Source organism: Chrysochloris asiatica, unplaced genomic scaffold, assembly GCF_000296735.1.
Source record: "Chrysochloris asiatica unplaced genomic scaffold, ChrAsi1.0 scaffold00188, whole genome shotgun sequence".
Lineage (NCBI taxonomy): Eukaryota > Metazoa > Chordata > Mammalia > Afrosoricida > Chrysochloridae > Chrysochloris > Chrysochloris asiatica.
This window is the reverse complement of record NW_006408706.1, coordinates 1335577-1349902: the sequence shown is the minus strand read 5'-3', so window position 1 is coordinate 1349902 and position 14326 is coordinate 1335577. Positions and strand designations below refer to the sequence as shown.

Below are 14326 nucleotides of genomic sequence, written 5' to 3'. Positions count from 1 at the left end.
GAGTGGCTGAGGACTCTAGATTCATGGGAAGAGAGGGGTTAAGAGATAGTGGCCATTAGGCAGAATGTGCCCTTTGGAGGTATAATTATTATATATGCCTGAGCATTTTTTTTTTTTTTAAAAGAGCTAAAGTAAAGAGAGAGAAATACTGTTAACTGATGGTACATGGAGGGGAAAGTAAACATTGTGATGAAACAAGCTATATGATTTGTTGAATGTAAAACTGATGATCTGCCCTGTTAACTTTCATTCAATCCACAATAAAAAATTAAAGAAAAAAACAAAACAAAACTATACTTTAAAAATTTGCTTTGCCTCATGAAGCATTATTTATTTATACTTAGTGTTTATGTTCCTGAGAGTAGTTTCTAAGAAGAGTAAAGCAGATTTCTATCTATCCAGTCTATTACAACAAAAGATGTGAAAGGGTAAATAGACATGAGAAGGATATTGGGCAGGCAGAAAGAGAGACTGTGGAAGGTTCTTGAAGCCCACCCATTGAATGATGTTGTTAAGTGCTGCCAAGTCAGTTCTGACTCATAGTGACCCTGTATAGGGTTTCCAAGGAGCAGCTGGTGAATCTGAGCCACAGACCTTGCTGTACAAACTAAGCTTGCAGTCCAGTGCTTTATCCTATAGTGCCACATCAGGATGTTGTTGTTATTGGTAGGTGCCATCGAAGCAGTACTGACTCATAGACACAGAATTTGGAAGTATTTGAGAGTTGTTGTTTGTTGTTACGTGCCATCAAGTCAGTTCTGACTAATAGCAACCCTGTGCAGGGTCCTAGGAGTGGTTGATGAACTTGAACCTCTGACCTTGTGGTTCAAACCGGCCTTGTGCAGTCCAGCACATTAACCCACAGTGACACTCCAAGACTCCGTCTGGATTCCATTTGAGAATAATATGGCACAAAACAGAGATTCATGATTCATTATACATATTTATTAGTGTTATAAAGGTAAATATCAAGACATAATATTTTATTAAAAATAACATCAGTCTTATAAAAATTGAAAATACAAGTTTTATTTTGTACGGCAGATATAGATTATTTTATTCTAAAAGGAATTAAATAAAAGATCATTGAACATTTTTTTTTCATAAATCCTCCATTATTACTATTCCTCTTCTTCATATTTCCCTGTATAATATATTAAAATATAAGAGGAGAACCTTTGCCTATATCTAGTTTGACATTATAAATAAATGATGAAAACTATGGTAAGTTGTTCCAAAGTCCATTAAAAATTAAAGCTCCCCAAGACTTGGGTTTTTTTTTTTTTGTTTTTTTTTTCCTCTCCCTAAACAAAAGATTGGAAAGGTTACAAATCAGATGCCAGATACAAACTATTATAATGAAGATGATGGACACGTAGTTTTCTATTAGAATCAAACATTTTAATGGCGGCTTAACCATTCTAATCTCAAGGGACAATCCATCAATAGATTTCCCAGGTAGGGATACAGTAAAAAATAATATCTATCAACAGAGATGGTAATACCAAAAAACCCAAAACCCACCACCATCAAGACAATTACAACTCACAACGACTCTCCAAGAATAAAGTAGAACTGCCCCTTTAAAGTTTCCAAAGCTGTAGAACTCTACAGAAGCAGACTGACTCATCTTTATCCGGCAAAGTGGCTGGTGGGTCCAAAACACTGACCTATAGGTTAGAGGCCAAATGCTTAACCCACTGTGCCAGCAGAGTTCCTGAGACGGCAACTGTAAGGTAATAACATTTACTGTTAATAAGTTTCTTCCTAATGAAGGCAAATTTAGGAAGGATAGGTGTTCAGAAAATGAATATTATGCCTTGGAAGAAGAGATAAATCTGCTAAACATGTTGAAGAGAGAAAACAGGGGCTTACAAACCAGCCAGTGCCCTTTAACCGAGACCGATTTAGAGGAAACTAATACCCGAATTCAGTCCCTGGGTGGTGTAACAGTTAAAGTACTCAGCGGCTAATCAAAAGCTGGAAGCTTGAGTCTAACCAAAAGGAAGCTCTGGCAATCTACACCTAAAAACCAGCTACTGAAAACCTATGGAATGCAGTTCTACTCTGATACACATGGGGTCACCATGAGTTGGAATTGACTCAACAGCAACTAGTTTTTCTATAACTGGAAGAGACCCTAAAGGTCTTAGTCCGCTCTCACATATCTTTTGTAATCTCGGTGTGCAGCATTTGATGTGGTTGACCACCCTCCTGGAAACTCTTGCCAGGTATGCTTGAGTATCTATGACATTGAACAGATACAGATTATTACTTACCTGATCCCTGTATACTTGTGGTGTTAGAAGATAAGCATAGGACTGCTAACCTAAAAATCAACAGTCCTAACCCACCAATTGCTTCTCAGAAACCCTATACAGCGCCACTATGTGTTAGAATTGACTCGACAATGCTTAATTACAACAACACTGGAGTTACTGAATAACAGGTATGTATACTATAGTCAGGATATCAAAGTATTTAAAATACAAAGGTGAATCAAATACGACCCGCATACAGAGAAGAGAAATCTAACAGAATGGACTAAGAGATCAACTAACAACAATCATTATGCTGTGAGAGGGGTGTATTCAGATAAGGGGCACTGAAATTAAACTGAGAAGAAATTAGCCAAACCTCCAAACAGGGAAAAGAGGTGTAGCAAAGGGAGATGCAGGTACTAAAGGAATGGGAATGAAAAGCGTGTGGTATGTTAAGAAACTGCATTCACTAATTCCGTCACTAAGTATCTACTGACTATCTACTGGTGGTGGTAATGTGCTGTGGAGTTGACGCCAACTCATAGCGACCCTGTACTGGGTTTCCAAGGCTGTAAATCTTTATGGGAGCAGAAAGCCTCATCTTTCTCCTTTTTAACTGCTGACCCTGAAGTTAGCAGCCTGATTTGTAACCACTACGCTACCAGAGCTTACTAGGGAGTAGGTAGGTACCAGGAATTTAATCAGAACCCTCGGAAACCCTGTACAGGGACGCTATGGGTCGGAACCGACTCGATGGCACTTAACAACAGGCATTCAGTGATAAGCAACAGCATACATGGACTTCTCCTTTGTACTGAAAGTGAAAAACAGACATTAATCAGATATTCACACTATTAGAGGAAGTATCCAGAAGAAAAGATGGTTCCATGATGGTGTGAGGACTTATCTCCTGGAGGGCAAGAGGTGGTTTGGGAAGGCTTTCAGTGGGAAATGATCAGAGGACAGTCATTTAAAAACTGAGTAGAAGTTATTTAAGTAAAAGTCGGAAAAATGATTCTGTGAAGTTTGTAATCCAAGATGAAGCAGCATGTAAGACAGTCAAAGAATATATAATTTGGCTGCTAATCTCACGGTCAGCAGTTCAAAACTACTAGCTGTTCTGTGGGAGAAAGATGAGGCTTTCTGCTCCTGTAAAGATTTACAGCCTCGGAAGCCCTATACAGGGTCGCTATGAGGCGAAATTGACTCCGCGGCACATAACAACAACAACAAGCTACATGAAATTATTTAGTTTTTATCTTAAAAGCAACGGCAAGCCACTGAAGAATTTTAAGCTGTGTTTGTGCCATTGACTTTCATTTAAGATTACACTGAAAAAATGAAATGAAATAAAAAGATGACACTGACACTCCAGGACACATGCCAAATTAAAAAAAAAAGGAATAAATACAGGTATTCCAGCTGGTTGCTGTTTGCTGTTATGTGTTGTCAAGTGAGCATAGCAACTTTGTGTAGGTGGGTTTGAACTACTAACCTTGTGGTTAGCATTCCAGCACCACAGCAGGACTCCTTCTACAAATATTTTTTGAGTGCTTCAGATAAATCAATGCACCAAAAGGTCGGTTTGAATCACAAAGATGGCAGTTCAAATTCACCAGCCGCTCCTCCGAAACCCTACAAAGGGTTGCTATGAGTTGGAACCGGCTCGCCGGCACTTGAGAACACCAACTACTGTTGGTGTACTGGAGATATCAGAAGAAATAAACCAAAACTCCTGACCTCATGAATTTTATTCTATATAAAGAGGGGGACAGACAATAAACAAATTAATTTCCATTATCAACAAAGAAAGTATTAAAAAATAAAGTAATTTTAGAGAATGGTGAATTAAGAAGAGTGCTATTTTAACATGGGGTATGGAAATCCAGGTAAGCAATACACCATCAGCATTCATGTAAACAGCAGTCAAGAACTCAAATGACAGACTGAATTAGAAAAATCTGCTGCACAAACTGTCTTTATTTTTAAAGTATTCAAGAGGATAGATGTCCGTTTGAGGATTAAGGTGCGCCTGACTCAAGACATGATATTTTCAATAGTCTCATACCCATGTGAAAGTTGGGCAGTGAATAAGGAAGACTGTAGAAGAATTGATACATTTGAGTTATGGTGTTGGAGAATATTAAAAATACCACGGATGGCCAGAAAAACAAACAAATCTGTGTTGAAAGAAGAACAGCCTAAATGCTCATTAGAAGCCAGGATGACCAGACTTCATCTCTCACATTTCATACATGTTATGAGGAGGGTTGAGTCCCTGGAGAAGGACATCATGCTTGGTAAAGTGGAAGGTGAGTGAAAAAAAGGAAGACTCCCAATGAGATGGTTTGACACATTGGGAGCAGCAATGGGCTTAAACATAGCAACGTTTGTGAGGATGGTGCAGGATCAGGTAGAATTTCATTCTGTTGTTCATGAGGTCACTATGGATAGAGACCAACTTGATGAAACCTAAGAACAACAACGTGCTCAAAACAGTGCCTACCTTATAGGAAGTGATCAAATGTTGATGATGATTATTAAAATCAGTATTATTAGTAAAGGAAACAGAGTCATTGTAAATTATTGCCTAAAGGCAACTTAGCTTTTAAAGTAAGAAATGCCAACAAATGATAAATAAAAATACCAAGAAGGATACAAAACAAAAACCAGAGCTTTATAGAACACAATAGTACTTCTTAACTGGAACAGTGTGGAATTATATAAACTATATCAAGAAATTAAAATACAACACAACACAATTAGATCTCTAGTATGAGAAACAAAAAAAAAAAGGAAACCATAAAAGTCTACACACAAGATTTCTAGTACTACCAAGAAAAAGAGGTGCAGATGGAGCACTCCAGAATGTGCTGTCAGGCAAATCTCTATAGCTAAGGATGATTCATTAGGATGCCTACATTTTATTCCTTAAGGTTACATATGCTCCCTCTGCTTTCATCACCAAATAGCTTTATTAGTAGTAAGGTTGCCAACAGACTTCAACACTGAGATTGATATTCTGACTGGTAAGACATTACAGAAAGAAAATAAAATCTAAGATTCTCTAGTGTCTTATACATGAAACTATTCTGATTTTGAGACTAAATAGTAAAAATTGAGTGCTGTGACTTTGACACATGCCTGTGAAATCTGCTAAGAAAACAGGGCCCATTCTTACGGAGCCTTTGTAGTGTATTGAACCTTACGTGGAATTCTGAGCCACATTCAGAACCTTCTGAGGTGGGACATTCCTACTTGAAAAGACATGCAGACCAGCCCAGAGTGACTAGAGGGACAGAAAATACTTGTTGAAAGAAAGACCAGCAGGAAAAAGCAAAAGCAAGAACGACAGTCTAATTGGTTACTACAAGAACAGGCAAGTTGTTCACCAGGGAGCCATCAAGGCAACCAAAGTCCCTTCAGGAGAAATCTCCCTCCAAAACTGAAACTCACAGGGAACACACGAGTAAGCAGGCATGTAAGCTTGCTGGTGACTGTGTTGGTCTCCTTGTGAGTGGATGTAGGGGTAAGGCAGCAATGAAGATATGGGCTGAGTTCAACCATATTCCATAGACTCCCATCAACCTTGAGATGAAAGACAGAAGAGGAAGGGCTGGTTGGTCCGAAGTGTGGTAAGGCTTGGGGACTCCTGACCCCACAGGCACTGACCTAATCACAGAGAGCTAGAGCTGGACGTGAAGCGACCAGTTAATATGAAGTGAGGGGAGACACACAAGAAACAACCAAACTTGCAGCTAGTACCCATTTGACCTAGCTTCTATGGCTTTATGATCAAACTTGACTGGAGAAAATAAAATAAATTTTTTTTTGGATAAAGGAAATGAGTGTAAACTGCTACAATTTGATGAACTTGACCTATACTTACTGATGTAGTAGCTCAAAATACCAACCGAGAGGGAAGAAGTTTTCACATCAAGTATCAATCCTATTCCCTCTGTATACAGGGTTGATAGTGATGGGAAACTTAGACATTGACTAACTAAAATGAAGGGTCATAAAGGTACGAAGTGATGGGCTTACAAGTTTTCAAGAGAGAGTTTAGTTTCAGAGTGTGCGGGGCAAGGTAGAATCCCCACTGAATAGTTTTCATCTTGTCTAGATGGGTCTGGTGAAAGGCGATGGGGATAGGATCCTTTTGATTCAACAATGAGTAAATGTTATCATGACTAATCGTGATTGTCACATCTGTAAAGGTAGCAATTATATAATATAAAGAGGGGAGCAGTTAATCTCACAATCCTGGAATAGAGGACCCTAGGACCATCAGAGGAGAAGAGCATGAGCGAAATGTGGGAACCGGACTAGTGAAACAGAGACACCAGAAATGGAGGCAGAGGTGATAGCATGGATAGACAGAGCAACTGAGGACTCTAGACTCAAGGAAACACAGTGCTGGTGGCTAAGAGGCTGGCTTCCAAAATGTGCCCTTTAATTGTTTAAAGGATTCTATAACCCTGTGAGGTTTTTGTACATCAAAAAAAAAAAAGGATTTTTTTTTTCTCTTGATAAAAGAAACAATTTGTGATGGTTTGGTGGGGAGGAGGAAGTGATACATGCGCTAGAAGGTAGATGTAGGCAATATACAACCAGAGGGAGGTCGGCACAGGAAAGATGGGGGTGTTGGGAGGCACAGGGAGGAATGCAATAGATAAAGTGAATAGAGGTAAATGCTGTTAACTGGTGGTGCATGGAGGGGATTGCAACCATGTAATGAAGCAAAGTGTATGATTGTTGAATGTCAAACTGATGATCTGCTCTGTAATCCTTCACTCAATTCACAATAAAATGTTTAAAACAAAGAAAAGAAACAAAAACAGGGCCTAGATCATAAAGCACCTCTGCAATGTTCTGCCTGACCGAGCCAGGATACCCAATTCTACCTATGGTCACTAAACAAAACTAAACCCACTTCCAAAGAATTGATTCTGACTCATGGCAGCCCTAAGGAGCTCTGGTAGTGTAGTGGTTATGAATCGGGCTGCGATTCGCAAGGTCAACAGTTCGAAACTACCAGCTGTTCCATGGGAGAAAGATAAGGCGTTCTACTCCCATAAAGATTTAAAGCCTCGGAAACCCTGTACAGGGTCGCTATGAGTCGGAACCGACTCCACGGCACACAGCCACCATCACCATGGTAGCCCTATAGGACAGAAAAGAACTGCTCCCTAGACTTTCAGAGACTATACATCATTATGGGGGCAGACAGCCTCACTTTTCCCTATTGGTTGGTTTGAATGGCCAAGCTGTAGTTCAAATCCCAATGCTTAACCCTCTGTACCACCAGGGCTCCTTTATGATCATTTCTTGTTGATAAGTGTTGACGAGTCGATTCTGACTCACAGAGACCCTGTAGAGGGTTTTGGAGAAGAGGCTGGTGAGTTTGAACTGACAACCTTGCCATTCAAACGGACCTTGTGGTCAGTGTGTTATTCCATAGCACCACACTACAATAACAAATATAAACCAAATCAAGTTTTTGTGATTACTCTATATTGTTTTCACTCTTAGATGAACTACCAGTCAACTATCTAAACCCATACCTGAGAGAAAAATCAAAAGTACCAGGTGATAAAAAACAGCAACTAAAATGAGAAGATCAACCAATTAACTATAGACACCTGTCTCTCATACTTTGGTGAGCAGTTGCAGTGTGGCCAATGATTTAATATGACCCTTCTAGTCATAGTCTTTTTAATTCCCACCAAACAACTGGCTGGGAATATGCAAATTGGGTATAGTTCCTCTTTTCCTGATGCGTCTGGGTAAGAGAAGGTGGGAGATGATGCTGACAGGATGATAACATTCAGTTGTTAGTAATTATTAACAGGGTTAGTTATTATAAAAACGTGGAATTCTAATGTGGAGATTGGTCAATTTTGCCATCCTGTTGGATATAAAATGAGCCATCTTAAAAGCAGGATGGGGGGGATTCTCACTACCATCAAGGAAGAACCAAGAGTACAGTATGTCCTTTGGACCCCTAGATCCCTTCGACTTGAGCTTCTTGGTCCAAGAAGATAAGATCTATGATGCTAGAGAAGCAGCGGAGGAGTGGCAGCAGCAGAACCAAGAAGCAGAGCAGGAGACAGAGTGGCAGGCTGCCTGGCCTACGGAGTAAGTAAAGCTGGGTGCCTTTGGGCAGGAAGCTCCACTGCAGGGGGCTGAGGGGTGCACTTGTGGGGCCGTGTTTGCTGAGTCCTGGAACTAGACTTGAACGCATTTGAGCTGAGGTTTACAGAAGAGTTGAGTGCCTTTAAGGCATTTATCAGCAGTGATAAAACACTGGAACATTATTCAAGTAGGGCAGAAAGCTAGGCCAGTGGGTCGAGGGGCGAAGACAGGCCTGCTCGTGGGCAAGGCTGAGAAAATGCTGTTCTATCCGGTTACGAATCGGGCTGCGAACCTTAAGGCCAGCAGTTCGAAACTACTAGCTGTTCCGCGGGAGAAAGCTGAGGCGTTCTGCTCCCGTAAAGATTTACAGCCTCGGAGTTGGAAATGACTCGACGGCACTTAACAACAATCCATAGAACTGCGCCCTGAGGTACTTCTGATCCTGAACTGTACGTAACCTATTAACTTTCCTAATAAGCCCCATAGTCTTGAACTGTGGAGTCAGTCCTGACTCACGACGACCCTACATAGGGTTTCTGAGGTTGTACGTCTTTATGGGAGCAGAAATTTCTCCCACGGAAAGGCTGGTTGTTTCAAACTGCTGACCTTGAGGCTAGCAGCCCAACTCATAACCACTAAACTACCAGAGCTCCTTTTTATTACTTAAGAAAAACATAGTTTGTCAAATCACCATGAAAGGACAAAACAAAACAAAACTCTCAAACACGACATACTATGGTCTGAGTCCTATATAAATGATTTTTACTTATCATTTAGAGTTTAACCCATGGCCACTGGGTTGACTGCAACACACAATGCCCCTGAATAGGGTTTCTGAGGCTGTTACATCTGTACGGAAGTAGAAAGTCTCATCTTTCTCTTGCATTTAGAGTGTGGTGGTGATGGCTGTATGCTATTGAGTTCTCACTCACAGTGACCCTGTATAGGATTTCTGATGCTGCAAATCTTTGTTATTGTTGTAAAGTGCTGTTGAGTTGGTTCGAACTCATAGAGACCCTATATAGGGTTTCCAAGGAACAGCTGATGGGTTTGAACGGCCAACCTTCTGGTTCACGGTACAGTGGTTATCCTTCAGCGCCACACCAGGATTCTTTAAGGGAGCTGAAAGCTTCATCTTTCTTCCAGAGAGCAACTGGTAGATTCGAACTGCTGACCTTGCATTTAGCAGCATAGTGAGTAACCCACTATGCCACCAGAGGTCCTTATTTAGAATATAAGTTAGAATTTCTGGCAATTACAATACCCTATAATGTAATTTTTGTACTGCAAGGTCGGTGGTTCAAGCGCACTTAACAACAACAACAACAAATAATGTAATTGAACCACAAGGTCGGCAGTTCAAACTTACCAGCCGCTCCCTGGAAACCCTAGACAGGGTCGCTATGTGTCAGCGCTAACTCAATGGTATTTAATAATAACAATGACAATGTAACTACAAATAAAATAGTAATAAAGCCAAAGATTTTTTTACATCTATTCCTGGTGTGACGCTACAGAATAAGCACTAGACAGTTCATCACAAAGTCGTGGTTCAAACCCACCAGCAACACCTTGGAGACCTTACACAGGGTTGCTATGAGTCAAGTTCAAGTCAGATTCAGAAGACGACATGAAAAGAGGAATATCATTGCTGTCGTCAGATAGATCTTGACTAAAAGTAGAGAATATCAGAAAGATGTTTACCTGTGCTTTATTGATTATGCAAATGCTTTCAGCTGTGAAGATCATGACACGGCATGAATAACATTGCGGAGAATGAGTATTTTAGAAAACAACTGTGTTCATGAGGATCCTATCCTACACATAGACCAAGAAGCAGTTGTTTGAACACAACTAATAAGGAACACTGAGTGGTTTAAAGGTAGGGAAGGTTTGTGCCAGGGTTGTGTTCTTTCGCCATATTTATTCAATCTATATGATGAGCAAATAATCTGAGAAACTGGATTATATGAAGAAAACTGTGGCATCAGAATTGGAGGAAGACTCATTAACAACCTGCGATATGTAAATGATGCAACCTTGCTTGCTGAAAGCGAAGAGGACTTAAAATACTTAACTGATGAAGATCAAAGACCATAGATTTCAGTATGATTGTACCTCAATGTAAAGAAAACAAAAATCCTCACCACTGGAGCATTAAATAACATCATGATAAATGGTGAAAAGATTGAAGCTGTCAAGGACTTCATTTTGTTCAGATCAATCATCAACACTCATGGAAGCAGCAGTCAAGAAATCAAATGATGTATTGCATTAGGCAATCATACTCATGGAAGCAGCAGTCAAGAAATCAAAAGATGCATTGTATTAGGCAAATCTACTGCATAAGACCTCTTGAAAGTGTTGAAAAACAAAGATGTCAGTTTGAGGACCAAGGTATGTGTGCCTGACCCAAACCATGGTATTTTCAATAACCTCAAATGCATGTGAAAGTTGGACAGTGAATAAGGAAGACTGTAGAAGAATTGATGCATTTGAGTTATAGTTTTGGAAGAGAATACTTTTAAAAGTACCATGGGCTGTCAAAAGATCAACCAATCTGTGTTGGAAGAAGTACAGTCAGAATGCTCCTTAAAAGCCAGGAGGGACCAGTCCCTGGAGAAGGATATCATGTTTGGTAAAGTAGAGGGTCAGAGAAAAAGAGGAAGGCCCCTAACAAGATGGATTGGCACTCTGGCAACATCAATGGGCTCAAACATAGCAACAATTGTAAGGATAGCGCTGGACTGAGTGGTATTTTGCTCTGTTGTGCAATTCAATGGCACCTAACAACAACATGAGTTAGAACTGACTCAACAGCACTTAACAATAGCAATTCCTTAGACAATGTTTTTAAAATTTAATGAGGAGTTCTGGTGGTGCCGTGTGATTAGCATTGGACTGCTAATTGAAAAATCAGAGGTTCAAACTCACCAGTTGTTCCACGGGACAGCGATGTGGTTGTCTGCTCAGTAAAGATTTAGTCTTGGAAACCCTATATACAAGGTCACTGTGAGTTGGAATTGATTCAGTGGTAGCGGATGTGGATTTTAGTTTATGAGTTGAAATTTACTTGATGACAGTGGTATTTTTTAAAATTTATTTATTCCTTAGGCAAGTCTATTTAAACAGCTTGACTATATGGTGCCATCACATACAAAAAATCAGGAACTGTACATTTAAACAATTCAGATTGACAAGAAAATCATCTGCCAAATCCCTCTGTAACAGTAATAGCCCCAAAGTAAAGGAATCCAAAATACTAAACATGAGTTAAAAGTCTTGCCTCTTTTATTCTGGGGGCATTTATCATAAAACCTTAGCAACTTTGTACTACGAAGTACTAACACAGGGGTAGCACTCAATGACTGACTGATGAATGAGGAAATCATAACTTATGAGGTCATCATTACCATATAGGGTCACTATAAGTCAAAATCAACTAGATCGCAGTTGTTGTGAAGTGCAGCTGACTTGGTTCTGACTCATAGCAACCCTGTATAGGGTTTCCAAGGAGTAACTGGTGAGCTTGAACCACCAACCTTGCAGTTCAAACTGACTTTGCATTCCAGTGCATTAACCCACAGCGCTAATCCAGTTTTGGTTTTATTACCAAATTATCAATCATTTGGCTTCAGATGCCTTATGCTGAATACCTTTATTACCTAAGAATGTTGGATAAATGGGACAGAGCCTGAAAGTTAACCATCTTTTCCAAAAAGTACAACATAGTCTTATACAATTCGGCTTAGATTTTATTTCAATCCTAGGTTTTGAATTTCTGGGAAATATGTAAAGACAACAAAGCTAACTCCAAAGGAATTTGTTTGAATTTTTTTCAACCCTTTGAAATAAAAAGCACAAAGTGGAATAATTTTGAAACTCTATTATTTTGCAGACAGTGTGAGTAGAAAAACTTAAGCATATCTGTTTTACTCATGAGTAGAGAAGGACTGTTTATTACCCAATGTTTTAGAGCTTGGAGGTAGCACTCAGGGTATGAGACGTCTCTTGAAAATGCAAATAAATGTAAAAAAAAGTACAACACACTGTTATCACCGATAACGATCTGAATGCTCATTGGAAATCTAGCAATTCAGCATGTTTTTGTACCTATCAAAATATTAATAAGCTCCAAAATATGTCTACTAAAAATCGATCTAAGGCATCAACTTTGGTGCCAGATCCTCAGCTTCTCTGAAAAGGCCAATGATGACCAAACAGCGGTACTACTACCTTAGATTTAAACACACAGTCAACGTAGGGTGTGTCCGGATTGCTGCGAAACCTGTCAGGTTGGACATTTGAATGAGGGCGCCCCCATGTGTCCTCGAGATGATGCCCCCCGTGACTTTCTCCGAAAAGAAGTGCACCCCCAGGGAGACAGACAGGAAGCAGCAGAGTGACAACTGCGCTTTCCTCTAGCTTTTTCCCAGTGAACCCGTGTCGACCTATACAGAACAAGGCCTTCACCACCACAGGCTCCCGGGCCCCTCCAAGTGGTCACAGGCAGAAGGGGCTTCCCCAGGTAAACTGACTAGGCGCCAGAGGGCCCAGGTCCCTCCCCCGAAGACTTACCCTCCACCGCCTCCTACACGTTGCAGCCGCCCCGCTTCCTTGCGGAGGAGCCCAAAGCACTGCGTCCAGCAGCAGTTCCCCATCGCATGCCTCCCAGGAGCCGCTGCTTCTCTTCTCCTCCCTCTCAAAGCCCACCACCGGGGCTCGCAGCCGCATCCGCACCGCAGGAGCCGAACGGGGATCCAAGGCCAGAGAGCAAACCAGCAGGAGCTGCTAGGCGCTTGGAAACAAAGGCAGCGGTTACTCTTGCAACCGCTGAATGGTCGCCTCTGCGCCAGGGAGAAGCACCAGGTTGTGGGATCTGGACACCCTTGCCGTCCGCATGGCCCCTAGAGTGCCCCTGCGACCCAACCACCAGGAGTGGCCGCCTCCCGCCGGCGAAGAAGGCCAGTCCCTGAGAGCCGTGTACGAGACCCCGCCCTCAGCGTGCCCTGCCCCACGCCTGCCCACCACCTCCTCCAGCCACACCCCCAGCCTCACCCCAGCCTGATAGGTGAGTTCCCTCAGTGGCCCCGCCTCCACAAGCGACCTGTTCTGACATCATTTCCGCCAGCTCCTGGATTTTTGCAGCCAACACAGAGGATCCTTCCCAATTGGCTGCTTGGGATGTTTGTTTAGTTGAACCCTGACCGGACTAAAAAATCTTCTATTCTCCTTAGTGGAGCTCTGGTAGCATAGTGGTTAAGAATCGGGCTGCGAAGTGCAGTTCGAAACTACCAGCTGTTCCGCGGGAGAAAGAGGAGGCTTTCTGCTCTCGTGAAGATTTACAGCCTCGGAAATCCTGTACAGCATCACTATGAGTCGGAATCGACTCCACGGCACATAACCAGCCAACCAACCAACCAATGCTCTTTAGTACACGGCGTGTCTGTCAGTTCGGAGTGTACTGGTGGTGTGCAAGGTGTAGGCTCTGCATTTGAACTTTGTACCAAAGCCTTGTGAGCTGCTTACCCAGGTCAGGAGTCATTGAGCGTGAGGAAGCAGTTTTCTATTCAGTGTATACTTAACTTTTCGTTAATATAGCTCCATAATTGGGATCAGGAAACTGTTTGAATCTACTTTGAACGTACCAAGATTTTTCCCCCCTCACCATTATTGGTTTGCATAGCAATTTTCTTACTGTTAACATTGAAGTGAAACTTTTTAATTATGCCCTACTGCCCTCATTTTGTTTTGTTCTACATAAAATATTAAATTTAGATGGGACAGTTGCGTTACAGAGGAAATTGGTAGAAAGGCTTGGATTTTTTGGAGACACCAGCCTTGCCAGTTGAAGTATGTTTCCCCAAACTGTAGTGGTGGTGGTGGAGATGTGCTCTGGAGTCCTTTCCAACTGATAGCAACCCTGTGCA

The 14326-nt window shown here is 41.4% G+C and overlaps 1 protein-coding gene across 1 annotated transcript in view; it reads right to left on the bottom strand.

The window, feature by feature from the left end:
* AP1AR (adaptor-related protein complex 1 associated regulatory protein) overlaps nucleotides 1-13057 on the bottom strand; it is a 78001-nt gene extending 64944 nt beyond the window's left edge. The window contains exon 1 of the mRNA XM_006872255.1: nucleotides 12975-13057. Coding sequence (XP_006872317.1) covers nucleotides 12975-13057 — 83 coding nt within the window. The remainder of the gene's footprint in view (nucleotides 1-12974) is intronic.
* Nucleotides 13058-14326: the final 1269 nt, after the last annotated feature.